The sequence below is a fragment of the Nipponia nippon genome, unplaced genomic scaffold (genome assembly GCF_047370975.1).
Source record: "Nipponia nippon isolate SJK-2023a ecotype South Korea unplaced genomic scaffold, ASM4737097v1 scaffold_6, whole genome shotgun sequence".
In the NCBI taxonomy this organism is placed as follows: Eukaryota; Metazoa; Chordata; class Aves; order Pelecaniformes; family Threskiornithidae; genus Nipponia; species Nipponia nippon.
Window position 1 is genome coordinate 53,434,571 of NW_028262380.1, and position 27,248 is coordinate 53,461,818.

At 46.0% G+C, this 27,248-nt stretch overlaps 1 protein-coding gene across 2 annotated transcripts in view; it reads right to left on the bottom strand.

Annotated features, from left to right (window-relative positions):
* Positions 1-804: 804 nt before the first annotated feature.
* The window catches only part of UNC5C (unc-5 netrin receptor C), a 263,508-nt gene continuing 237,064 nt past the window's right edge, over positions 805-27,248 (bottom strand). For both annotated transcript variants that reach the window (XM_009474695.2, XM_087736769.1), the window contains 7 exons: positions 25,483-25,570; positions 16,211-16,379; positions 13,752-13,985; positions 6,035-6,184; positions 5,635-5,799; positions 1,462-1,640; positions 805-1,232 (listed from right to left, as the gene is read on the bottom strand). In XM_009474695.2, coding sequence (XP_009472970.1) covers positions 1,067-1,232; positions 1,462-1,640; positions 5,635-5,799; positions 6,035-6,184; positions 13,752-13,985; positions 16,211-16,379; positions 25,483-25,570 — 1,151 coding nt within the window. In that variant the 3' untranslated portion in view covers positions 805-1,066. The remainder of the gene's footprint in view (positions 1,233-1,461; positions 1,641-5,634; positions 5,800-6,034; positions 6,185-13,751; positions 13,986-16,210; positions 16,380-25,482; positions 25,571-27,248) is intronic.

Below are 27,248 nucleotides of genomic sequence, written 5' to 3' on the forward strand. Positions count from 1 at the left end.
AAAGGAAAGGACAGACAGCATATAGAGGGACGCATCTTAGAAGACCTTCAGGAAGGGGACAACAGGTTCCATAAAAACAGGAATGATTCATTCTGCTGCTGACAAAATTAGAAATAAAGTAATAATGGTAATAATAATAATAATTAATAATAATAATAATCCTTGCACTAGATACTAATTAGTAAATAATTATCATAGCAACTTCTCTTTTTTTTTTTCTGGGTTTCTTTTTTTTCCCCCCTAACCACTCTGAATTGCATATCCAGCCCCCTCATATCACAAAGGGGTGGAAAGGGTGGTGTTACATTGTGAACTGAAAATTTACTCCGATCCTACATTCCCCACTGTCCTACAGCTATTCTCAGGCTCAGTGGGACTGCCTTGGGGAAGGAAAGGGACATTACGTGTGTTCCTGCTTAGCACCCAGAGTACCTGCTTTCCAGATGCACACCTCTTAAACTCTGATTTTCTTGGTTTTTTTTTACAAGTAGGTCTAGGAAACAGAACGACAGGAGGATCATTGTGAGACAATCAATGTGCAGAATTGTAGCCAAAATCTGAATTCACTAGAAACCAATAAGCTGAAATAGCCACAACCAACTGTCCATAGCCTTGTCTAGAATGGCTTTAAACAAAAAATATAAAGAGCCATGGACAGTCTCCTTACCCCTGTCCAGAATTTGATGTAAACAACATCCATAGAAACTGGGATTGTTAAGAAAGTTTATCCATATATCTGGATAGCAATAAAAAGCGTTTCCTAGGAAACTGTAAAATCCTGTACCAAGCAGTGTACAGCCAAGCAGAGAGGAACATTAGGTTGATTTATATTTTCAAGGTACAACTTTGCATGATTTCTTTTAGATCCTGTGATAATGTACAAGGAGAGCACGTGTGAAGGTCAGGGCTGGTTTTTTTTTTTTTCTTTTTGTTTGTTTGCTTGCTTTCTTCTCTGAAATGTCTCTTGTGTAACTCATTGGTCTGGGTTTTCATTTCAATTCTTGTTTGTAATAACAGGGCATTACCGCTCCCTGCATCTGTCCTTCCTGTTCACACCAAGGCTGCATCAGTAATTTCCTTCTGCTGCCAAAGACACAACGGTTTCGTGTCTTCCCATTTCCTCAAGAACCGCTGCCAGCATGCTCAGGTTGCCATCAGGGAAATTCTGGGCTTCCCAGAGATCCAGGATCACCCCGGTAGGACTCGATTTCGTAGCAAAATAATTTAGGTACCTGCAACAAGCCAAAAGGAAACTTGTTTTTTGAGCTGCATGAAGGCTACCTGAATTCATATGATTTCAGCTCATCCCCATTGCTGACGGTGTCAAGGTGCTCATCTCCTGTGCAGTCAGTCTGACCGGTCTGTAGACGCATCTGCTGTCATTCATCTTCCCCAGGACCCTTTTGCATAGCCCTCCCGGGGGGCTTCGCCACCCGACCACACATAGGCAGCCTCGCTCACCTGTCCAGTTTCAGCTTGTGGGCCAGCATCCGCCAGTCGTGGCCCCTGGTCTGGGGCGCGTCCAGGCTGCTACACAGCTTCTGCCTTATCGGGAGCGGGATGCTGAAAGCGCTGGGCCCTACTATGGTGGTGATGGTGCCTGCTGAGTCCAGGGGAGGATAATTGATGCCAGTAGGTTCCTGAGGTTGGAAAGAAAGCAAAAAAATGTAAAAATACAGCAGTTTTGTTACTGAGTGCAGAGATGATTGCAGAAGTGCATCCTCTGAGTCTCAGTGCTTTTACTTGCATTAGAGGGGAGCAGCCCTCTGCTAATCAAGCATTTATGTTAGTCAGCTGAAAAAGAGAAATATTTATAAATGACTTTGGGTAGACAGCAGATTTTTTTTCTTTTCTTTTTTTTTTTTTGAGAGTGAAGATTACTATAGCTGGACAAAATTGAGCCCAGCTTAATTAATCACTTACTGGAAATAAAGAAAGATCAGGCACTTTGACACGTATCAGAGCAAATTGCTGCTACTAGGGCAGAAGAGGGCTTTCCTGGCTTGGCTGGCCGGAACCCCTTCCTGGCAGCCTCCCAAGCCCCCCACCAGAGCCAGCACCAGGCTCACGCTGCTGACATCCCTTTGACAGCACCCGTGCTCTCCAAAGCCTCTGATGCTGGGCAGACCACAGAGAGATGGTTAATACCGCCCCAGGCACAAGCTGATACCTCATCTTCATGTGGCTTTAACTCTGTGCTGGAGATAGATGGAGCGTGTGTGCTCTGGGATGGGGGTGGCCATTGCCCTCCTCCCCAAGACCAGCACTGCGCTCAAAGGTGGTGGCAGCAGTGTTTCAAGGGAAAAGTCATCTCCAAAGACAGCCTGTCCCCTGTGGGTCCAGGGCGATGTTCTCTGATGTGATCCTCCCAGCTGGGAGGCTCCCAATGACACAGTTGTAATGTGGCCCTGCTGGGAATGACAAGCGGTTGGTTCTTCTGGGCAAGGATTTTATCCCTACCTTGGCCTGGAAGGATTTAGCATCCACAGGCAGGTAGAAAGAGAGGCTCAGTAGCTGGTAGGACAAAGGTAGTTGGTCAATTTGGATGGTTGGGTTTGCTTAGGAACAATGAGGTCCTGCAGGGCAGCTGAAAGCCTCGCCAAACCCCATCGACGCTGACTGGCCGCCCAACCATGCAGCGGCCACACTCCTCCCATGCACAGCACTTGTCACCTCCACCTACCAAAGCACGTGATGGAAAAAGCAGCAAGCAGGGCTGGGTCTCCTTTCATGCCTCTCACTCGCCTTCTCAATTGCCGTTCTTTGCACATGACAGGCCTGAGGCCAGGCTGGCCGAAATGGGGGAGCTGCTTCATCTCCGCCTCTGCCCATGTCACAGCCCTGGGCAGCCAGAAACATCCATGCAAAAGACTGGTCGTTAAATGTCAATTTGTGTGCTCCTCTGTGAGATGCCTTGTTGCTTTGTGTCAAACTGGCTGCTGAGAAGGCCCTGTAAATCCTGAAATTGTCTCAAAACCAAGCAACGCCTGGTTTAACCTGCCATCGCAAATCCCCTAGGAAGCTTGTTGGAGATGCTCACAGTCACGCGCAGTCTTTTGTTTCCCCCTCAAAAAAGTACGCAGAGTTGGAAAGGGGAGATCCAGTATCCGTGAACAGAATTAAACCTCTTTTGCCTCCACTCTTTTATTCACAGCAATTAATTCTCTTCCACTCTATAAATATGCCTTTTTTGCCTTTTTTTTTTTTTTTTATAACTGGCACTTTAGGCAATCAGTGAAATTTCTAACCAAGGAAGGCTTATGCCACACTGTAATGTCTTCAGTTAACATGCCCAAAGCAGTGCCGAATGCGGTATCCCTACTTGGGTGCCAAGGCCCTGCATCACAGACTGGCCGCCCCAATCCCACTGCTTCAGGCAACAACTTACTGTCCTCTAGCTGCCTGGCAGCGGTGGCTGCCCGGGAGCCTGCAGAACGCCTTGTATGCCACTGCTGCTGCCTGCAGACTCACCCCCGCTGGCAGGTCAGAAGCAGCTGTAGAGCAGTGACCGGTGGCATCGCAGACGGACAAACTTTCCTTTTATTCTGGGCCAAGGGATGCAAGCGACACATTGAGGCAGCGCTGCCCTGGCTCTGGAGGTGGCCTGCTGCCCCAGGTGCATCAGGACGGCTGCAGAGGGAGTCCAGGTATCCATGGCGGTACCCTGGGGCTCTTTCAGGTGAGTACCGACAGCACAAGATAAAAATGGGGCTTCAAAAACAAACAGTGGGAGACCTTTATCTCACTCTTCCTCTTGCCTCACAAATTTGCATGTTTTGGCACTCATTGCATTTGTATTTTTGAAGTCCTGGTGGAATACACTATGTAAAACCAGAATAAGACAGTTTAATCTCCAGAAGTTTTACGTCCGTTACAGGGGACAAAAAAGAAAGCCCATAAAGGGAGGATGCAGGAAACTGTGTTACTATATTTTTACCAGAGGGTGACAGAGACAGAGGCAGATCCAGCAACAAAGAAAGGTATCAGCATGGTCCTGCAATGCCTAACCACTAGCTGTCTGCCTCTCCCACAAGAAGGGAATAATGTGCACAATTTGAAATCACCAGAAGCAAACCAATCCAGACACCATCTGAAAGCAGAGACCAAAACACACCCTTACATGACCTAGTTAGTCACCAGAAGAAAGTGTGAGGAACCATAGCTAAGGTTTCCTGATGCCTGGTCTGGTGTCTTTATCACAACCACCCCTTCCTCTTATGCCTCTACAGGCATACACATTGGTTTCCAGGTTGCTGTTATTACACTTCCAGGTAACTTTTGTCATCAAACCAGCTGAGTTTTACGTTTTTTTTTTCTAGTAACAAAGTTGACACAACCCTGTCTGTCAGCCCTTAGCAGCCCAAGATCCTCCTGCCCCTCACTTGGGCTCAGGAACATCACTAAATGTCAACCAGGAGGAGCAATTTTGCAGCAGGCAGCCTTGATAGCGGCGGTATTATTCCCTCTCTCTATTCATCCCTGATGGATGGGATCACAGCACAAGACAAGAATATTATCCTGTTCCCTCTGAATCCATTACCAGGCCCTATTACACACAAGCAGCTGAAGATGATTATAGTGTATACTTGCATTTCATTAAAGTTACTCTCAGTTCTTTCTCTTCTCTGTGAGGTTAAATTAGAGATTACCTCAATGCAGCACTTATTACAATAATTGTTTATGATACTTGTTTTACCATCTGTCTTTAATGCTGTGTAGTCCCCAGCTGAATATGTAACTTTACACCCAATAACCAAGCAGATGTTATGGGTAATGGCACACACCGCCAGGGCCCTACAGCACAAGTAACTTTTGTCTGTGGTCTCCCAGCCCTTCCCCAAGTCAGCCAGCAGTGATTGCTGCCCAGGAGCCTGCTCTTCATAGCCACCAAGGGTACCAGGCACAAAAGCCACCAGCACAGTCACTGAAGTCAATGCCACTTCACATTTGAACATGTCGTTTGGTCTCAGCCCTAAGCTTGACTGCCCCAAGGAGCGAAAATTCTCCAGGTGCTACGTAGCATCAGCAAAGATGTTCCAAAACTTATGACCATTTTTCTACTGGAAAATGTCAGCCGTCAAAAGAAAAATTGTCAAAGATAATATTCAGGATTTGTGGCAGTAGCAAAATCTGATGAGAAAAGTCTATTGCAACTAGACCATCTGATATTCTCTCTTGCACAGCGGTTACTACGTAGGATCAGAGTGGAGTGGCTCATGCAAACATATGGCAATGACATTTTCCTGTTCTCCTTCCTCTCTCTCCAGGGAAATGGCAGGCATGATGGTCTTGTGGACTGCCAGGAAACAGAACCATGCAGTGCTTTGCGAGATGCATTAGGGAGTGGTAGGCAAAGAGCTCCTCCACACAGAACACAGAAAGGTGGCTCTAGCAGGGAGACCATAGCTGCTCTCCTCCCTCCCTTGAAGGGGGGATGCTCCCTTCCAGATGAAAGAAACTAAAGGAAAATGCAACAGGAGATACAAAGAAATTACTTAATCCATCCCTTATGTCCATGCCAGCAGTCAGGAGGAAAATGGGAAGCACTAAACAAGTAGCAACAGGAAAGGATATACCTCCTTAGCCCTCCTATGTTCCTGCAGTCGGATAGAGAAGTGCACTGATGTCATTTACCTCTGAGACAGAGCAGTTGAGCTGGAAGATCTGCCCTTCTCCTTCGACCTGCCGCACGCAGAGTTTGCACACCAGCTCCAGGGTATTCAGGCTGAACCGTTCCAGTGTGAAGGTGCAGTGCAGGTTCCTCTGGCATCCACTCCAGATATGGTAAAAGGGAATCTCCTGCAAGAAAAAAGCAAAAAAAGGTATAGTAAGGGAGGGATATGGGACCAGGGCACGGATGCTATATGACCAGGGACCGTGGGCTCCATGCTGCTGTCACTGCAAATGGTCCAGGGAAAAAAATGTCCATGGCACTGCAGCCTGGCACCGAGTGTTTTTCAAACACCCCTGTGTGTCACTGTATTTCTTTAAGCCTCACTGCTAGGATCCAATGTAAATGGTTTGTGCTGCTCACCTGGTATTTAGCCAGCAGTTTGCTCTTCCAGAGAGAGTGGGCAATGTCATGAATGGACAGGCGGAGGTTGTGGGTGCTTCCCTTAAAATGCAAAGCTTTGGGTTCCTCCAAAAGCTGCCCGCCCATCTGCTGCTCTAGCTGGAGGACCTCCTGCAGTATGGTGATAACAAGAAGAAAGCAGTCAGGTTTCATCAAGACAGCACACTGGTCTTCTGATTCCTCAAGATCAACTGCTGTAGATGCTGTAATTTGTATAATACAGAAAAAAAATGCACAGGCATTGCACAGACTTGTGTTTCCCTGTGAACTGGAATTGCACTAGTGGATCTGAGTATAATGCCCTCACCCTCATCATACAGCAGCAGCCCAGCAGGGATGCAGGCAGCCATGTCTCCTTTGGGAGACACAGCATTATCTGACATGTCCTATAAGCAGAAAGCTTAATTGCATGCAATTGTATTGAATCCAAAGACTTTGCATACAGGTACTCTTTGAATACTGAAATATATCATTCTCCATTGCTCACCAAACTGGACATCTAATGGTAGCTTTACTATTTTGCTTTTGGAAGCTCTTATTTGCATAGGTCCTGCTGATATGGGACCTGTGCATACTGCTGGTCCTTTAGCTTGCAGCCTCCTGGCAAACTGCTCCATGACAGAGTCGTACAAGAGATAGCAGATGCCTACTCTGAGACTAACTGCCAAGCAGGATGGTATCAAAACAAGAGCAAGACACTGTCATGAAGCATTTTGTACATATGAATACATAGGTTCAGGGTTACTGAAATATTGATCTTGTAATTAAAAGCTAGTAAGCCAAGAGTCTGGTCATTTTCTGCAGCTAAAAATAAACATATGCTTGTAACTAATGAGACCACACTGGATCATTGCCTACAAACAGACTAATTGTAGTCCACACAGAAGAGGCAAGTACAAAGGCACCTACACGAGCCCCATTAGAAACCAACACCGCCAAACTCAGTCATATTTAATTACAAGAGCCGACCAACCAACCTGTCTCACGCAGCCAAAGGCAATCGTGCACAGAGTGAGCACACTCAAGCAGTACGTGGGCAAATGAAACCAGGATGCTACCCCAGGCCAACTAAAGGAGCCTTTGTTTTAGCTAAGCACAAAACAAGCTACTTTTGCTCACATTCAGCATCTAGTTAGCACAAAAGAAAAAACCCTGTCCCTGGCGAGCCCAGCACCTGGCAGATACTGAAGCTAAAATGATGTTTGTTTATCAGCTATTAGAGGAAAAGAAACAAAATCAGGAAACCTTTTAGATTAAGGTTATGCCAATGAATCAGTTCCAGCTTCTTTCCAGTGCCCCCTAATTACCTCGTCAAGATGTCCAAAGAGCAATCGATAGTAATTATCTGATTACTATAGATCTTCATTATGTCCAAATTAGCTCCCTGGAAGGGCCAGAAGACGACTTGTGGCACTGCATGAGCTAATTGCAGACGCCACCTCTCAGGCACGCAGGGCGCGGGGGCCGAATGACTGCTCCTGCCTGTGCAGTGCCAGCCCTGGGAGCTGCACTACTGTGGGGAAAAACATTGCAGCATGACGCTGCACCATCCTACCCACCAGATCTGGGTGTCTGGTTTCAATATCCCACTTTTGGTAACCACCCTTGGTCACTGTAGCCCCTCTACATGCTCCAACTGGCCACCACAGCAGCCTGTGCTTCTCCCATGCTGCTCAGCTAATTAATTCAGCATTAATTTGGAGCCATGATTTGCACAGCCCTTCAAACCTGCAGGCTGGCTCTAGCCATAGGGCATTTTATTTAGAGCCGTGCTTATCCCACTGGCTGGCGCCTCTATGCCCTCCTGAGCCAAAATCTGAGCTGTGCATTGCTTGCCCCATGCAAGGGTGGCTCTAGCCACCCTCCCCATCGCCTCTCACCACACCTGTGAGCCGGGACTTATGCCCTTATGCTCTTCCTAGGAGAGGGAGCTGTGTAAGGCATTGCTCCATTGTCAGCACCACCAGGATAGCCACAACCTGTATTTGGAAAAGGCTTCCTCACTAATGGGGCATAAGCAAGCAACAGCGTTCAGCTGTTGCCTTTCTTCATTAGAAGGAAAAATATGCATTAAATAACTGAGAGAAGATCACATGCCTGTTGTGATTCTTTTTTTTTTTTTGGAGGACAGTTACTGCGCAGCATGAGGCGTGTTGAGGGATGCCACCTCGCTACAGCCTGAAATCATTCACTTGCCCCTGGTGTGGGAGGTAGCCATTTCCGCGTGCCCGGCTGCTCAGCCCCCGCTGCGCTGCCGGGCACAGCTCACACACCTCAATCTCAAAGCCATACGTGAATAAACAGATGAGAATAAAGCAGCTGGAATTCTTTATAGCTATGGTATTATTACTTTTTTTTACAGCAGACTAGCTTGGGCTCAAAGTGCAAAAATCAGTATTAAAAAAACAGGCCAGTGCTCGAGGTCACAGCTACCCTCGCCCTTCCCCAAAAAGCATTTTTGTGAGCATCCCATCCGGGTGCCTCCGGACTCTGCGGGCGGAGGATGCTGCATGCACGATCAGTGCGGAGCCCACTCTGCTCCGCAGCCCCCAGGAATCCTGCCAAGCCCTCCCCACAATAACCGAGCCCTTACTCATGACAAGGCATTACATTTCCCTACTGTACTGTGGGCGCTGGCAGTTCAGCAGTGAGTGCTTACTCTGCACGATGAGAGAAAAAGCCTGCTGGAAAAATACAGCACTGAGTTTTATACCGCAACTGCTTGTCTTCCTTTGGCGGCTGTTAGGACACATTCAACATATGGCATATTCATTCCTAGTTGTAAATAATAACAGAATGCTTTTGGTTGCCTACTAAAATAAACACATAATCCCCTACAAAGGCTCTTCCAAACCTCAGACATCCCAATATGGGAACACCTCACGCTGCTCTTCCCTCCTCTTGCTGTGCCTTGCCTGGAGCAGCCAGCTACAAGACACTGAGATGTTGCAGCTGGTACCTTGCTTGCTGCCTACAACTTTCCCACCCTCTCCAAATTACTTTTAACCTCAGGACCCGCTGGTCCAGCCACGTCTGCATGCCTTGTCCTGCACAGCCAGCGGTAACTGCCTGGTGAATGCCCTCCCTTCGGCAATATGGCACTGCCAAGGACCTCCTCCCAGCACGGCCGGGGCTGCTGCGGTGGCAGCTGTTGTGAAAGCACACAGCAAACACCCCAGCCTTTTTTTTTTTTCTTTCTAAATAGTCATAGTTTGAGTCTACACAACACCATTGCACAGGGCTGGTTTGTACACACTGGTTTGTACGCAGATGCTCAACCCTTTCATCTTACACATAAGCCGGCAACTAGACACCGTTCTGTGACCACCTGCAGAGATGAAGGGCACTCATCCTACCTGACCCTCAAGGTGGAATGGTGGGCACTCGTCTGAGAGCAAAGGCTGCATCTCCGGCTGAGGGGGTCTGCACCATCTGCCCCAGCGGCGGCCGATGCCTCCATCCAGACGGAGCTGCGGAAGGGAGAGGCTGCAGTACAGACCTCAGGCTGCAGGAGGTGCCTACGCCTTTCCCCTGAGGCAGGGGCAGGCGGCAGGCCTGCCTGCAAAAGCTGTGCCCGGGTGGAGGATGTCCTGCAGCAGGTGGCTGAGCTGCCGGAGGCGGTGAGAAGGCTGCGTAACATCAGGAAGGCTGAGAAGGAGTTAGACAGATAGCTGGTTCCAAGCGCAGTCTGCAGTGGACCCACAGCCCGCGGCCAAACAGACAAAAACTCCCCCACCAGCACACACAAAAGGGAGGGGGGGCCAATAGTGTGGAAGAATGGATGGTTGGAAGGGCAAGGACCAGCAGGAGGAAGAGGCTTCCCCTGAAGCCTGAGGTGCCCTTGCGGAACCACGTCACTGCTCTGCAGGCTGAAGAGGAAAGACCCGTCACACCAGGAGAGATGCTGGAGCTGAGTAAGGCAGCCCGATCTGCTCCCCGTATAACAACCAGCACAACTAAGAAAAGGCGACGGGTGATAGTAGTAGGTGACTCTTCTGAGAGGAACGGAGGCACCCATTTGCTGACCTGTCGCACACTCCGGAGAGGTGTGCTGCTTGTATCAGGGATGCCACTGGGAGACTACCAAGCCTCGTACAGGATATGGAGAAAGCTGAGGTACTCAACGACTTTCTTGCCTCAGTCTTCACCAGCGAGTGCTCAAGCCACACTGCCCAAGTCGTAGAAGGCCAAGGCAGGGACTGGGAGAATGAAGAAGCGCCTGCTGCAGGAGAAGATCAGGTTCGAGACCATCTAAGGAATCTGAAGGTGCACAAGTCCATGGGGCCTGATGAGATGCATCTATGGGTCTTGGTGGATGAAGTTGCTAAGCCAGTATCCATCATAAGTCATGGCAGTCTGGTGATGTTCCCACTGACTGGAAAAGGGGAAACATAACCCCCATTTTTAAAAAAGAATAAAAGGAAGACCCAGAGAACTACAGGCCAGTCAGTTTCACCTCTGTGCCCAGCAAGATCATGGAGCAGATCCTCCTGGAAACTATGCTAAGGCACATAGAAAATAAGGAGGTGATTGGTGACAGCCAGCATGGCTTCACTAAGTGCAAATCGCGCCTGACAAATTTGGTGGCCTTCTATGACGGGGCTACAGCATTGGTGGATAAGGGAAGAGCAACTCATGTCATCTACCTGGATTTGTCCAAAGCATTTGACACTGTCCTGCACGACGTCCTTGTCTCTAAATTGAAGAGACATGGATTTGATGGATGGACCACCTGGTGGATAAGGAATTGGCAGGATAGTTGCACTCAAAGAGTTGCAGTCAACGGCTCGATGTCCAAGTGGAGACCAGTGATGAGTGGTGTTCCTCAGGGGTCACTATTGGGAGTGGCACTGTTTAACATCTTTGCCAATGACACGGACTGAGTGCACCTTCAGCAAGTTTGCTGATGACACAAAGCTGTGTGGTGTGGTCGACACGCTGGAGGGAAGGGATGCCATTCAGAAGGACCTTGACAGGCTTGAGAGGTGGGCCCATGTGAACATCATGAAGTTCAAGGCCAAGTGCAAGGTCCTGCACATGGGTCGGGGCAATCCCAAGCAGAAATACAGGCTGAGCGGAGAATGGATTGAGCGCAGCCCTGAGGAGAAGGACTTGGGGTTGTTGTTTGATAAGAAGCTCAGCATGACCTGGCAATGTGTGCTTGCAGCCCAGAAAGCCAACGGTGTATCTATCCTGGGCTGCATCAAAAGAAGCATGGCCAGCAGGTCAAGGGAGGTGATTCTGCCCCTCTACTCTGCTCTGGTGAGACCCCACCTGGAGTACTGTGTCCAGCTCTGGAGCCCTCAGCACAGGAAAGACATGGACCTGTTGGAGCAGGTCCAGAGGAGGGCCACAAAAATGGTCAGAGGGATGGAGCACCTCTCCTATGAGGACAGACTGAGAGAGTTGGGGTTGTTGAGCCTTGAGAAGAGAAAGCTCCAGGGAGACCTTATAGCAACCTTCCAGTACCTGAAGGAGGCCTGCAGGAAAGCTGGAGAGGGACTTTATACAAGGGCATGTAGTGACAGGACAAGGGGTAATGCCTTTAAGCTGAAAGAGGGTAGATTTAGATTGGATGTAACGAAGAAATTCTTCACTCTGAGGGTGGTGAGGCCCTGGCACAGATTGCCCAGAGAAGCTGTGGCTGCCCCATCCCTGGAAGTGTTCAAGGCCAAGCTGGATGGGGCTTTGAGCAACCTGGTCTAGTGGAAGGTGTCCCTGCCCACGGCAGGGGCTTTGGAACTAGATGATCTTTAAGGTCCCTTCCAACTCAAACCATTCTACGATTCCATAATTCTATGATCTACAGCTAGTTTACTAGGTTCATTTTTCATAAACCTTCTCCTTCCCCAGACCTTTCATTTTCAGAGAAGGGCAATTGATACATTCATAACAGTTTGTGGCCAGCAAGTACATGTGCTCGTCCTCCTGTAAACCACCAGATAGCTGGGTCTTGAACCCCATGGGTGGCCTTCTAGTCTTGGGGTAGATGTGCCAAAAAGAACAAAATTAAAATGCATGTACTTTGCTGTATAACAGCAGTAGGTATGAGTGGAATGGTGGCTGCCCGACTTTGTTCACCTTTCCTCACCAAATTACAAGCTCGCTTTGGGGTCTACCTGCAGCAGAAACCCAAGGACTGGACTGCTCCTCTCCCAAACGTTGGCTGCAGCTTCTCAGGTGAAAGATGGTCCCTCTGTGTTGCTCAGCAGCTCTCCTGATCCCTTCTGCTATCGCACCGAATAGGATTAACTTTACCTCACAACTCTCCCCACAGCCTATTAGAAACAAACCAACAGCTCTTGAGTAACACCTAATTGGATTCCCCCAGCTCTGACTGCATTAGCTGTCTGTCCAAGGCCCCTCCGAGTCACTTATTATTACCTTGGGCCTTGACAAACCCGTGGAAAATTGTATTATACAGCACAGGCATAAAAACATCAGGACTTTTGAAGCTTGATTGCTACAAAAGATCCTTTTCACTTTTTTTAAGGAGGAAAAACAAAAGGGAAATCAGACCAGGGAAAATAATTGTTTCTAAAATCCTGATAACACCAACATATTGACAGAGGCCAAGCTCCCAGACCCTGTACAGACAAAACCATGCTGAAGTCACGATATGCCTGCTTCAACCCTTGTACTTTACTGCCTTTCTTACATATAGAGAAAGAGTATCCCCCCAACAAAGCCTAGGCAGGCAGGCCTTGATATCAGATAGTATAGGGGAGGAAAACGGAGTGTGCCATTCACAGTGATGGAAGTCACTGCTCTGAAAAACACAAACATCTCCCAGCCAGTGTATATGGGTGTGAATCCCAATAATTCCCATGTGGAGCTGAGGAAATAAAAGCATACACAGCACCAGGATGACTGCCTAGAGTCAGGCTTTGAACTCATTTTGCTGCAAAGAGGCATTTGGGAAGTTGGGCTTGCTACGATTAAAGAAAAAAAAAACCCACCTTTTAATAACCTCTATTCTTACATGTCCAGTTGGAGCTACATATTTCATAAGTGTATCTATTATAGATACCATCTGTATAAATACAGGCATTTATAAAGAGAAATAGCAAGTATGGTTATCTATCTGCTCATCTGTATGTAGTGAGCGTGTGTTTGTGTGCATGTCAGAATTACGCAGTGAGAGTAAGGTTATATAGTTAGAGATAGCAACAGCTTTGGTTTATTTTAGTTGCAAATTCCCAACACAAAAAGCTGCATGCAAAGAGGTGTAATAAAGCAGTATGAAAGCAGGCAGTGATTAACAGCCCAGAAGCTTCTTTTATCATTATCAACTATTTACAAAGAAGCATTTATATGTTCCCCCATCTCTGGGGAACTGGCACTTAGCATTAAAAATACATGAATAATGAATGAAGCCCCGTGTACCTTATGGCCTTTTAATAATGCAAAAATCTTAGGATTCGGGATATGATACAGGTAAACAAAGGAAAAAAGACTGGTGGGCTGAAAATAATGGGAGATCCCTATGCAAAGGACAATTTATAGCGTGTGGGGGTTAAACTGTAAAACAGCAGCTTGTTGTCAAGCTCTTCTCCTAACTAGAAAAACAACCCAAGGAGCAGGAATACATGGAGCAGAAGGCCCAGTCACAGCTATGACTGTAGTCCTGTAAGAGCTAGAGACTGAGAGGGAAAGAGAGCAAGAGTGCAACAACCACCTTAAGGGCATCCTGCGTGTCATCGAGGCAGTAGACCCGGATGCTGTACTCCAGCGAAGAGCAGGACAGCGGTCCAAAGATGGCCAGTTTGAGACGTTTGGCTGCTGCTTTGGTGATTGACTGTCCCACCAAGGCATACGTGCTGAGGGTTTCTGTCAGGATATGGCAGGCCTCTGGGTCCAGCTGGATATAGCATGGAGTGGTGAAGTTTTCCTCCCCGACCACCACCACATCCTAAGGGAGAAAGAGGCCAAGTTAGAGCTCCCGACCCCTCAGAGCTGCTCTCCTTTGAGACAGCAATGCCCCTTTCAAGCCTGGATGATGCACGAAGTCCTTGCTGTTTGCACCTCAGATTAATCAAGATTCAAAATTCCTGCTTCTGGCTTTTCTCCCATTTAGGCATGGGGAGGGGATGATTTCTCTGGGGTGCTGATGGTGATGATGGTGGTAGAAACTTCCTCCTGTCCTCACTCCCCTAAGACACGTAACTCTTTCCTCTGGGCCCTGCAGCAGCTTTTAAAGCCCTGGGCAGAGTTAGGCAAATAATGAAAATATCACCAATACTTTATTGAAAAAGATATTGCAGAACTAATCATTCGGTGACCACGATTTAACATCAGTAGTCACAGGCATGTTGAAGAAATAAGTGCTCTTCACTTCCTAAGTATGAAAATAAGGAGTTATAAAAACTCAAGGAAGGGAAGTAACCTCTACGATGGCCGAATGCCACATCTACATGAAATATCACCTGCTGCTTCATTGGAATAATCCTCTGTGACGAGACTGCAGGGTGAAAAAAAAAATACACACAGCCTGAATGCAGACAACCTCCCCATCCTGTGCGTAAAGGAAAACAGCTCCCCTGCTAATTTCTCCATTCAACCCTGCGTGTAATATCCTGCACGCAACACGAGGTGCTTTGAATGGCTTTGAGAAAGAGCAGAAACAAAAAGGCAGCAGTGGATGACGGCCGCCTCTTGCAAAGCCACCAAGCGCCACATGATGCTCAGCACAACTCATCGGTTTCATCCCCGCTGCCTGCAGGTCTGCAGCGCAACGTACACATCTGGCAGCTCTGCAGCGTGGGCTCAACTGAAATTTGTCATTAAGCTCAGGAAAGGCAAATGTGCCATGTTTGCAGGGGTGGTACAATCCTTCTGGAGGGCAAGGTGCTGCAGCGCTGATTGCATCCCCCCCCTCTGGCCACGCCAGCAACTGGCTCTGGCAGGAGGCACTGGCCCCAAGCAATGCTGTAAGGGTGTGCATGCATGCGCATGCGTGTGCACATGTCTGCATGCATGTGTGAAACTCAGCTTGGAGGAGCTGCTCCAGAATTGAGCGGAGGAAGAAGATCGCCGTGCGATGGCCAGGGATCCTGTGGATGCTGCGGAGGCTGCACTGGCACCAGAGCCTGTGCACGGCCGGCGGAGCAACCGCTCTGTCAAGGGCAGGAGGAGGACGGGGGAGAAAAATGAAGAGGTGCCAGTAACATACAGACACAAATAAGGAACATGTGCGGTGCCAAGAGTCAGGCTGGTGGGGTACAGATTAGTTGACGAGACAGACCCGTGTTCGCTGCACACTCCCTCCCAATGTGAGGAACAGCCAGTGCCACAGGCAGGGGACAAAAGCAAGAGCCTTTAGGTGGCAATACCGGACACCACGCTCTTGCTGCTGTCAGCCCAACTGCCTTCAAATGCCACCCTGTCCTTATTAAACCTACCAGTAGGAAAAGATAGCCTTGCCAAATTAATTACATGAGACCAAACTGGTGGCAGCAGGTACCTAGGAGTACAGAGCCAGAGAGGAAGGCTCTGCCAGGATGGCCCAGCCTTGCTGAAAGCATCACTTTATGCTCCAGTTACAGTGGAAGATCCTTCTGCCACCCTGCCCCTGGGCATCCTCCTGCTGCACTACTGGCAAGGAACCACCCCAGGCTCCCACCAAGCCTGCACTGCCCAGCAACACTTGTGCAGCTCCCGAGTTAACAGGGTGCAGGGTTAGATCCTGGCCGCATGAACTGAATCAAAGTGATGCTCCACCAACACGTTAGGAGGGAAAAAGAAAAGAAAAGTAAGGCCTATAAATTTTATTAAGCTGGCTGATGTCTTGATGCTGAAGCAGGGGTTCATTTGCAGCATTTTTTTTTTCACTTTCTTGAAAACAAACTATAAACCAGGGGAGTTCAAACTACTCCATAAAAAACATTTTCTTATTTCTAGAATCGAGTCAGAAATTATTTTCAGCCATTATTTTTTATTTTGCCTTTTCTCTTCCTTCTCTCCCCATGGTTTCAGCACAATATCCTGCCACAACCAAAAGCTCGAGTATCATGCATGTCAGCAGCCATGCATCTCACACGGAAAACCTGAAATACAGGCATCCTTTAAAGGCAGCTGAAGGATTAGCAGAGAGCCCTGCACGCTGTCAGCACAGAGGCTGGAGCTCTGGAGCCTCACCTCCCACGGCCCCTGGGCAGCCTGGTGCTTCAGCTGGATCTGCCAGTCCTCCGTGTTCGGTTCTGCGCAGTGGTGCATGGTTAAAATGACGGGCCGGGTTAGCAGTGCTCCTGGTGGGCCGCAGCTCACCACCGGCGTCAGCAGGGTTTGGCTGTCTTCTACAGGTGGCCTGACAACGGGACAGAAAGATGCATATATTGAGTGAGTTGAAAAAGGCAAAAAGGTACATTCAGGTATGTAAAAATAAAAAAAAAATCCTTCCCTTAAAAAGATTGTGCAAGCAAAGAATGGGTGGATTTGGTTTGTTTGTTTTTTCTAAATACCAAAAATTTTTTTTTTTTTTTTTTTTGCCAAATATCACTCATTTGTCAAAATGCAGGTTTAGGTGGCATGAAATTATAGAGAACATTTGCTGAGCACCCCCAACTCTGAAGGATCCTTGCAGACCACATGCAGAGGCTTCATTTCACCCGCTATTGAAATGCAGTCACTGCTGCATTTGGGAGTTGTTTAGCAGCATACAAAAATAAGCAGTGGCTGTTGTAAGCACTGCATGTGAGAATTAGTTACTGTCTGGACAGAGAAAATTGAACAAAGGAAGAGAATGAACATGAGCATGTCTGAAACCTCATGAGTGGCATATGGCACATCTCAGATGTGCAGTTTGGGTTCAGAGCCATCACCAAACCCACTGATACTCCATTTTACTTAAAAGGCATTCAGGTCTACTAGAATGGCTTGTGCAAATATGCCTGCAGGGAGCAGGTGTCACTGGCAGCGGGGGGCGAAAGGGCAAAGGGATGGTAAGGAATAGTGCAGAGGGCAAAACACACTTGCAAAGCCTGAGATTTCTAGCCATAAACAAGAGCTGTTCAGTTAAAAACATGGGTATTGTCCAGTGCACTTTCAGCCAGTCACTAGGAATGAGTGGTATCGGAAATCATATAAATATATAGGATACACTGCATACACTGTAGTTTGTAAACAAGTGTGTGTGTGTGTGTGCGCGCGCGCATGCGTGTGCATGTGTAAACTATCCCAGACCAACTGCTGAGGAGCTTAAAATCAGAGGAAGCATGAGTGACTTTAACTATCCCGACATCTGGTGTATGACAAATACAGCTGAATGTGCCTCATCAACTGCCTCCCTAAATAATACAGAGGACAAATTCATGATCCAGAAACCAGCAAGCAAGAGATTAAAAGTGTTTGATGTGATCTGCGCTTAAACTCCAGATCTGCCCACAGGACCTCCCATCTTCTGCTCTGGCTAAGGGTTCAATCCCTTGTTGCATTTACAAATACTGCAATTTACATCTGTATTGGTCTTAGTGGAATTAGTTGAGACAACATTAAATACCGTTTATTTCTGCAAGTCTTTGCCTTTACCAAAAGAAAGAGCAAAAAAAGCAGCTGTAATCTTAGATAACATTTTCAAGGAGGCTAAATCAGGACAGAAGCTGTTTTGGCATCCAATTTATTGTACCTATTCTGGCTACATCTGCAGACATATCCTAATATTGCCCACCTTAATTCTCCCTGAATAATCCATTAATCCCACAGAAAATGAAAGACAAACTTTTGAGAAATCCTTTTTCAAAGTGGGACAAAGGCACTTTTGAAAAGTGTCTCGTTGCTACAAACGTTGTGGGAGGTTTTTATAACATTTGAGGAAAAAAGGTCCGGCATAGAAATATTTAGATCTATGCAAATCAGTAAATCCAGATGATATGCATCTGTGGAAATTAACTGATGAGTTTACTAAATGACTTAACAATTGTTTCTGAAAAGCCATGGACTGGAAATAAACAGCTGCGATAGCCGCCTTTCAAAAAAGGTGTAAAATATAACAATCTGGACGGCTATCATGTATTATGCCAGTTATTTTAGCCTAACCAACAGCACACAAAAGAAATTAAACACTAGCAGATAGAGTACCTAGTCCAGCTCCTTTTGCATGCTGTAGGCATCTCTGGATTCAGATTAAGAAGATCAGGGATCACTCTCTTGCAAGACTGAACTGAATAAATCATTGGGCAGTTTTTTGACTAAAATGTTGCTTCTTTTTCAGACTCATTTACTTCAGTATTTTTTCACAAGAAGCAACAAGCAGCTTAAAAAACACTCACCGTGTGGTGGTGGCTTTTAATGGTCATCTACCATTAATGGGTATTTGAACACTCTCCGACAGTCTACTTCAAGAAATTTCAAAAAAACATAATGTCTTATGAGAAGATCTTTCAAAATTACAATATTTGTCTGGAAAGCTACAGATATGACAAGCTATAGACTTAATCATCTGGTTAACCTAACTTCATCTAAAAGACTATTGACCCATGAAGAAGGAAGGATAAAAAATACACGTTATCATAATTTTTTGGACTGAATTACAAAACCAGCAGTCAAAAAGAATATAGGAGGGAATATATCATGATTGCCATAAAAAAAAAATCATACAGTGTCTTTTAGGTGAAAAATGAGTTAAAACCGACAAGAAGCTGAGCACTGATGCATGCAGTTAAAAAAAGCCAAAAGGTCATAAAATAATATGGTACTGATAAATCATACAGCCTAAAGTTGTCTCAAAGTAAAATTAAGTTTAGTCACTGCTCCGTGACAAAATTTTGTTAGCTGTTAAATTTTAGGACTCTGATGGAAGGCATGATTCTGCGCTGCAACATTTTATATCCGATTAGCACAAGCATAAAAAACGATGCAGAACACGAAGTCGGGAGGTGCTCCAGACCGCACAGTCAGCAAGTGAGATAGAAAGCGGATACAAGCATACAAAGCCCATGCAAAAACCAGAAAGGCTTAGTGTTTTTTCCCCAAGTTGGTAAACAGCATCTTTGTCACCAGACTTAGGTGATTTATTGCCCAGCGGATGAGATACGCATGCTCCTGACCTGGGTGTTTATGATACAGGACACACTGAGGAGTGAAGAGCAGAAAAATGGGCCAACTGCGAGGGTGGTTGACTTTGCAGTCCCCAGTTGCCAACCAGGCACGCATCTGAGTCCGGCACGACAAAGTTATGGAACACTGCTGGTCCCAATGACCCTCCTCCACCACCCACCTCATGCAGATACTGACCCACCTCAGCTCTCCACCAATTTGGGGACTGTAAGTGACCTAACTACTTTAAGCCTTTAAAAACTGAGATTTAATGAGTTGTTGCAGAGAAGTTCTCGAGTGGTGTGAAGCAGGGGTCAGTGTCACTGAAGAGGTGAAATCCCAGCTCTGTTAAAGTCAATGCTAAACCTCTCCCTGACTACTGTGAGGCGAGGATTTCTACTTACAATGTGGAAGGCAATATAAATAGTAACACAATCAGTAAATTTACAGATAACAGTAAATAAGGAATTATTGCAAGTAACAACAAGAGCCAGAAAACAATGCAAAAGATCCAGAGAAGGTAAAAATATCGGTAGGAAATAAAATCCTATTAATTGTATAGCAGCTCACGCTTCCACAGCAAAACAAGTTCCAAACACAGTTCTTTAGTAGCAAATAAAAGCAATGAAAGTGAAAAAGATCTCGGTGAGCCTACTGCAACATAGCAGGCGTCAACTTGTAATGTGACACAGTGGCAAAAAGCAAATCTGAATTCTGGGGCTGTATGGAACAAGGCATGTCAGAGCACACTGAGGTGATATTCCCTTTCCTATCCAGCTCTAATGTGACTGCAGGTAGCAGGTTGTTTAGGGACCACAGTGAGATCTCAGAAATAAACACCTGAAGCCCAGAGGAATGAGGCTAATCCACGCAACGGCACACAGAGCAGAGAGGTACCCTATGACAACTGACAGGAAAAAGGAACAAAGATCTCTTGACAGATCTTTTCTTATTTCTCACTGTTTCTAATTTCCATTTTAAAACAAAGGGATTATGCCTTACTATAGCTAATGAGAACAGAAACAGATGCAGTAGACAAGATATATTATACAAGAGATATTAATCTTTCTGCTTCAAGGCATAAACCCAACACTAATTGATGGGATTAGTAAACAACAAATTCCCCTGAAGACAGGTTATTGTATAGTCATTCATTACGAGCAATTTTCTACCTTCTCCGGGAGCAGGTGATGCAGCACCAGCAAAGCCAGGATCCTGGCCTAGACAAGTGCCTGTTGTAATCAAGTATTGCGATTTCTGTGTTATAGATCGCAGGAGATCCAGCACAAACATATAAAGCAAGGGAGTTACATCCTCTAAAGCAGAAAAATCTTTGAGCAGACATCTTCAAAACTGTGGGCCAGAACCTACTTTTAGGCTGTTATGCAAAAAAGAACCCCAAACCCAAACTCCAAAAAATCCCATCCACATGTGCTTCACTTTAGGCTTGCAGCAGTCTTGGGACGACTTACTAGATGAGACTGGGCATTCAGCTGTGCTAGTATGACTCCGAAGCCACTTCACTGCAGGCGAAAGGGATGGTTTTGTTTTACAAAGATCTGGCTGAGACTAAAATTCAATCCCCTGTTTAGCATTGACATTAAAAGGCACTAACAGTAACAAAGGTCTTCAGATATTTTTAGATGTCGTCCCATCCCGCACTGCTTATCAAGAACAGTCACTTTTTATTTAAAAGCAAACAAGCTTTTATTCACTGTATCTGGTCCCTTCACAATCAAATTTGTGGTTTTAATGGGATTACTCATTTGAAACCATCTCCCTGTAATAAGCCAGACCATATTCATTAAGGTAGCTGTCAGACAGCAGATGTGAACACAACTAGAGAAATCTCTGCTCCTCAGTGAGCCTACATTGTGCTCCCTGCCATCGTGCATAGATGTTACAGGCACTCACAGTAGCTCAGGAAGCACACGACGGAGCAGGGAGAGAGGAATGGCTACCTCATAGCAACAGATGGCAACCCTTCTACACAGCTTAGCCAAAAGTCAGAGGGAAGACATTTTATTTCTCCTTTCATTGCTAGGGCTTTATTTTTAATATGTGTTCCTTCTTAAGTTTCCAACTTAATATTCTTGACTGACCCTGGTTCTTCTGCTAGTCTATATTTAGAAGGAAAATTATCAGAAAAATTTTCCTCCCCTTTTGCTCACACTCTGGTCTTTTTTATTTTGAATTTTTCAATTAAGATGACTGGCACTTCATGAAATTGTCTTCTGGAGTTGCAAAGTAATTTTGTTTATGCAACTGAAATACAGAAGGAAGGTGGAGAAACGAGACGTGGAAGACTTCAATTTCTTTTATTTCACAACACTAAGCTTCACTGGTGAAAAAGGCACATTGCTGCCTGGATCAAACTCACTGATCAGCTGCATGACTTTAATATAAAGTCTATACATATACTGTGAAGCCACTGATGCAAATCCTGGCAAGGCTCACCTGACTATTCTCTCTTTTAAGGTAGCTAATTTGGAAGTTGCACAATTTACGTGTGTCTTCCATCAAGATCTTCAGGAGCACTGCTTGCTCCGTTCTTCAGGGTTGTCACATTTTGTGGGCAGGGTGACATCCACTCTCATTTGCATCATCTCCTGTGTGATGGATTATACAGGAGCGTCCTTCACTGTGCCATATTTAGTGCAGTTCTTGCCTCTGATTAGAGTATGCACAAGTAGCTCCACCTAAAGCTGTGCAAGCTCAGCAGGGGTTCACACGGGAACACGGGAACTGCCATACAAGATCAAACCAGTGGTCCATCAAGGCCCAGACCCCGTCTAGCACTCACCAGTGCCAGATGTTTCCAAAGGAAGCACACAGCTCCACTAATTTAGCTCACAGCTAAATTTGTTTTTTAACCCAAGGCAGTCAAGAAAATCCTGAAGGCTGGAGGTTTATACCCATGCTGTTTAATCCTTAATCGTGTAAGATCTAGCCTCTCACAGATGCTCATGGGAACAGGCTCTTACAGGTACTGGTCACAACACTGTGTTTATTTTATAGGTGAAACCATAGTTCAAGAAGCCATCCCTCCTTGCAAATCTCAAAGTCAGTGATATTTCTCCAGGCTAAGGGAGAGAGCGTCTGATCACCATTGAAAAAGCCAATGAGCTTCAAGACAGAAACCTGCAGTTAGTTGTAAAATATTCTCATAGGCTTGTCATTTTTTCAGTTATATATATCTATATACACACACACACACGTATGTGTACAAACACACAAACACATACATATACATAGATATCTATTTCCCCATTGTAGCTACTTCATAAAGCACATGGGCCGTTCCACAAGGTCAACATGAATCTCTCACGCCAGCCAGGGATCAGAGCCCAGTAGCTGCTTGCCATCCATCCTGCCCTGAATGACAGGCAGAAGGGGGATGAGCTTGCAGTGCAGGAGCAGGAAAACAAGCCTGCTGGAGTATCAGTCTAGGGAAAGAGAAAATCCACTGTGCCACAAGCACGCTAACACACTTAGAGAAAACAACCGCCTCCAAGTGGCGTTTATTGCAAGCCATCAGAACGCTGATTCACTGCAGAAGGATAATGCTTTTAGGGTGACCCTCCTGCTCTCACATGCTGTGATGGATATGAAATGGAATAAATAGAGTGTCTCCGAAAGCTCTCCTAACCAACCTGCAAGGCAAAACAAAGAGTGATATTACTGGGTTATGAAGTCTCTCAAATGTCTGTACTACAGGTTTCAGAGACTACCTGGGGAAATGTATTAGGAAAACAAAGGAAGGAAAAGAAAAGAGGAATTTTCAGGACTCTGAGGGATAACAGATTTCCTGTTTCGGCTTGACTGTTCAGAAGTCGTTTCATATTTCTACAAACAAAGTGTGAGCTAAATCTTAAGTTGCTGGAGATACGTGAGCTGTGATGGTACGCCTCTCTGTTGCTGCACTGGTTCTATTTAGGGTAGCACTACGGGGACCACATTCTCGCTTCAGTGGTGGTTGTATATCAAGAAAAAGAGCCTGCCTTCATTTCTGATTATAACACCCATTTTATAGTTTCCTGTACGTCCCCTTCCAAACTACATCAACACACAGCAGGACTTTTCAACCCATACACATTTACACAGTGCACATGAAAAAAATATAGGGTCTCGCAGGGTTTATTGAACACACTCCAGTTACCGCTTGGCCACAAAAGCAAATGTCTGCAGCTAGTCCTTACTGTGGACTATCACTCTCTGCTGGAGTGCTGTAAAAGTGCAGCAGCAGATTTAGAAAATTATGCTGCACACTAACTTGTGGTACCCATATGACTCCAATTATATGAAGCAACATCTGTGGCCCATGCAGTCAGAAGAAGAGGCTTTGACCAAGCTGCAGCTCTGCTACAGAAAGTGAAGTGTCTGGTAACACAGCCCTACAGCAGGAGACCATTACAGCTGGGTGCTGGGTGCCACCCACCCCTTTCTGCTCCTGGGCACCTGGGGAAAGGGAGCAGGTAACAGAGGAGGACATTACCGTCCTGCAGTGTTTAAGCCCTTTTAGGTGACTATTTGGTTCCGAGTGATCTAGACAACACAAGCTCCATTTTAAACATCCTAGAAGTGGTTGGTTTCCATGAGCATGAAGAGCCTGGCATGCTGAAGGGGGGCTGAAAAGCTGCCACAAATCAAATAAGCAGCTGGGGTCTGCGTGCCCAGGAAGCAATTCCCAGCACGACGGGAAGAGCCCTGCTACCCTGATGGCCAAGGCAGCCCGCTCTCTACTCTCCTCTCCTCAGGAAAGAAATCACTTCTCAAAGTCTTCATTGCAAGTCAGGATTCACACCTTTCCGTTCACTTCTGCAGGCGTACTTCAGCACTCTTGCTCAGTTTGGCAGAGCACAGCTCCAAGCATGCTTTTCCCAATACAGGTTAACCTATCCTTCTATCCCGTGTGTGAACTGCTGAGTAACAGCTGTCACAAAACACGCAGAGGAGGCATATGACCTTCGAAGAACATAAATCAGACCAGCATGTGACATTGGCTGTCCACAGCTGCATGAATAAGGAGGCAGGGATACCCCCCATGACTAGCTGGAAAGAAAATAATTGCACATATAGCTTCTCTTAGGAATGAAATAAATTTTTTTGAAGAATTAGATATTTTAAAAAGGGAGATTTGGAGGCAAGCTGAATAACAGAGGATGCCCTCTGGTTTTAACTTTTTTTCCTTCTGCGGGAAAGTCTCTTTTCAATGCTGTTTATAAATGTCTTTAAAACACAGCCAAAAGTAATAGGAATACAATCAATACTAGATATGAACAGAGACACTTTTTCTGTAGCTGCAATTAGCTATTTTCAAAGAGCAGGCGATGAATAATGTATGCAAAAGGATGGGTGGAGGGGTTACTTATTTTTTCTTTAAGCAGATTATTTTAGCATGGGTGAAAGACTACCCAGCTAAAGAATAGTGTTCAATATCACGCAGTGTATAAACAGCTGTGGCTTAGCACATAATAAAAGCCATTAAGGGGCTGAGCCAAAAAATGTATCTAGCTATGAGGAGGGGAAAGAGGCAAAGTACCGTGTAATGATTGCTTAGATTCACATTTGCCATTCAGCCTTTGTGCACGAGTCCATTCTGCAGACTAAGATCTCACCTTTCTCTTCATTAGGTTTTCCTAAACTGCTTCAAACAGTATCTTGGCATGTTCAGAAACTGTTTTTTTTATGCCAAGGCTGCCCAATCACTCAGTAGACATTAAGATCTAGAATATGAATTGGCCACACATGCAGATAACAGGTGAGGACAACAGGGGTTATCCCAGCATTGGCTCTGGGTGGCCCTCAGCGTGCTGTGCCTGGGGCTAAGCAGGACAACTACTTGCTTGCTTCTACCTTGGAGCAAGGAGGGGTGAAGGACACCAAAAGCTTTGGCTCCATCTTCTTCACTGCATGGACCAGCCAAGCCCATGAAGGGTAAAATAAAAATTCACCTTCATTATAACAGGAAAGGAGATTTTCTAAGCCAGGTGCTCAGGCACCTGTCGCTCTGCTGAGCCGGTTTGTCACCTTGCTCCTCCACTTCCTTCTCCTTTGCAGGACGGGTCTTTATTAAGAGATTACCTCACACCTTCTCTGCCGCATCAAACTCACGCTGGTGTGTTTGTCTCACTTTTGGCTATGATTCAGCATCCCCCCACCTTGAGGGCTTGCTGCAGAATGCAACTGTTGGTTAAGAAAGCAAAAGTCTGAGCTGGTTTTGTGGCAAAGTTTATCCTTGGCTTTGCTCGCATTTAGCTCCAAGTCAGCAAATAGCTTCAATGCAGTTGACTTTGCATAAGCATATTACCACAGGTCTTTAGTTACTATATTTTCCCCCTCTGTTAATGCACAAGCAAATAAAGGCAGTCTTTTACCTCATGTTCTCCTTCCTGTGAACTGTCACATACATTTCATAGACTCTCCCTTGTGGAACGGCCCCCGCTGGGATCAGCAAGCTTACTCCTGCAGGACAGAAGAGACACAAAAGATAAAACGGAGAAAAAAGAGGCAAGTGAGCCTGTGAAGAAGAATGACAAGAGACACAGAAGATGAAGCCTGTGATGCCAGATTTTAACCCAACCTCGCCAGCAGACTCTAAATGACCTCAGCAACTCGGGAGAAAAAGTATTTACTGCAAACCTGGCATCTCCAGCAATCAGCTGGTCTGTTCTTATTCCTCTTGTGCGTCGGCAGTGAAATAGGGGAGTGGAGAAGAGGATTTTCTTCCCTTCCACTTTATTTTATTTAAAGAGCAGACAGATGGTTACACTGCTGCTTACCTTGTAAAATGATGGAAAAATGAACAACTCTGACTAGAACTTCCAACAGCTGTAACGGGACATCTCTCCCTAGGCAACTCTTAATTAAAATCAGGAAAGAAAGGCAGTGCAGCACTGTCCCAGGAAGCAACGAGAACTAGTTGTTTTCTGAAAGATGGCTTCTGCAACTGGCATCCTGTCTTTTAATGCACTCAGCTTCTAATTAGACTACCAGGGAGACAAAATTGGCCTTCCTGGTATTTTGAATGTGCCTAGTCCTGTAGAGTGGCTCAAAATTCGGGTATCCAACTTTGAAAAATGTCATGTGCGCAAATACGCTCTGTGCTCTTTTCAGTGATGATTAGCTGCACACTTGATTACAAAGCACTGTTCTTATATTACTGCAATTTCAGAAACGTTGGCAAGTGACTGCCCGGAAAACAGAGGGTCCTGTCGTTGCACGACAAACATGGCACACGAACCAGCTATTTCACTCTGCTGGACATGTCTCAGCCAGCCGTCTTTGCACATGTGGATTAGCTGGGAATCAGTGGCAAGGCTTTTAATACAGTTATTACTGAAGACAAACCTACAGGCAGATTATTTACATATTTACATATGCACAAGAGAGACTTTATAGAAACTTTGCATGGCCCTGTCTCTCCTCTTCAGCATACATGGGTTGGTTATGCTTGTGCCCTCCCATGTGTTGGTGTACAGGGGCTCAGTCCCATACCTGGCTTTGAAGGGAAGGGATTAGCTAGGAGAGCATTTTCCACAAATGCCTTCTGACATTTGTTTCTTTACAGGCCTGTTACAACCTCACCTGTGCACGTTCTCAGCTGTAACAGGGCAGGCGTAGCGCAAATGAAGGGTTTTGATCATATCACTAGGAGGCTATACATACATCTTGAAGCAGCATCAAGGCATACATGGTAGCGGTAGACAGACTGATATATTTTGCAAAACTTATTTTAATAATTTTGAAGGGATTACAGCAATAAATAACCATATTTTTCTTTACAAATTGATATTAACATATGTGAATTAAATGTGACTAACAGACTTTGCTGACAACATGCACCACCATGGCATAAAGAAACCTGAGTATTAATATCTGCCTTCAGCTGCTACTTAGAGAAATGTGAAATCCAGGACTGTACAGCATGAATTTTCAACACTGCTCAGCAGTCAGCACCAGATTCCCTTAAGTAGTTCAGCTTTCACTCATTTGATAGCTATTTTTGCCCCCTGTTCCACAGTTCAGAGAGGAGGGCTACTGCTCACCAACCACTTTTGGCTGCTTCCTGGGCAGCGTGGGGCTGAGTCCTGGAAGGACCAAACCACCTAGGTCCCAGGCCACCTAGGCATTTTGCTTTCTC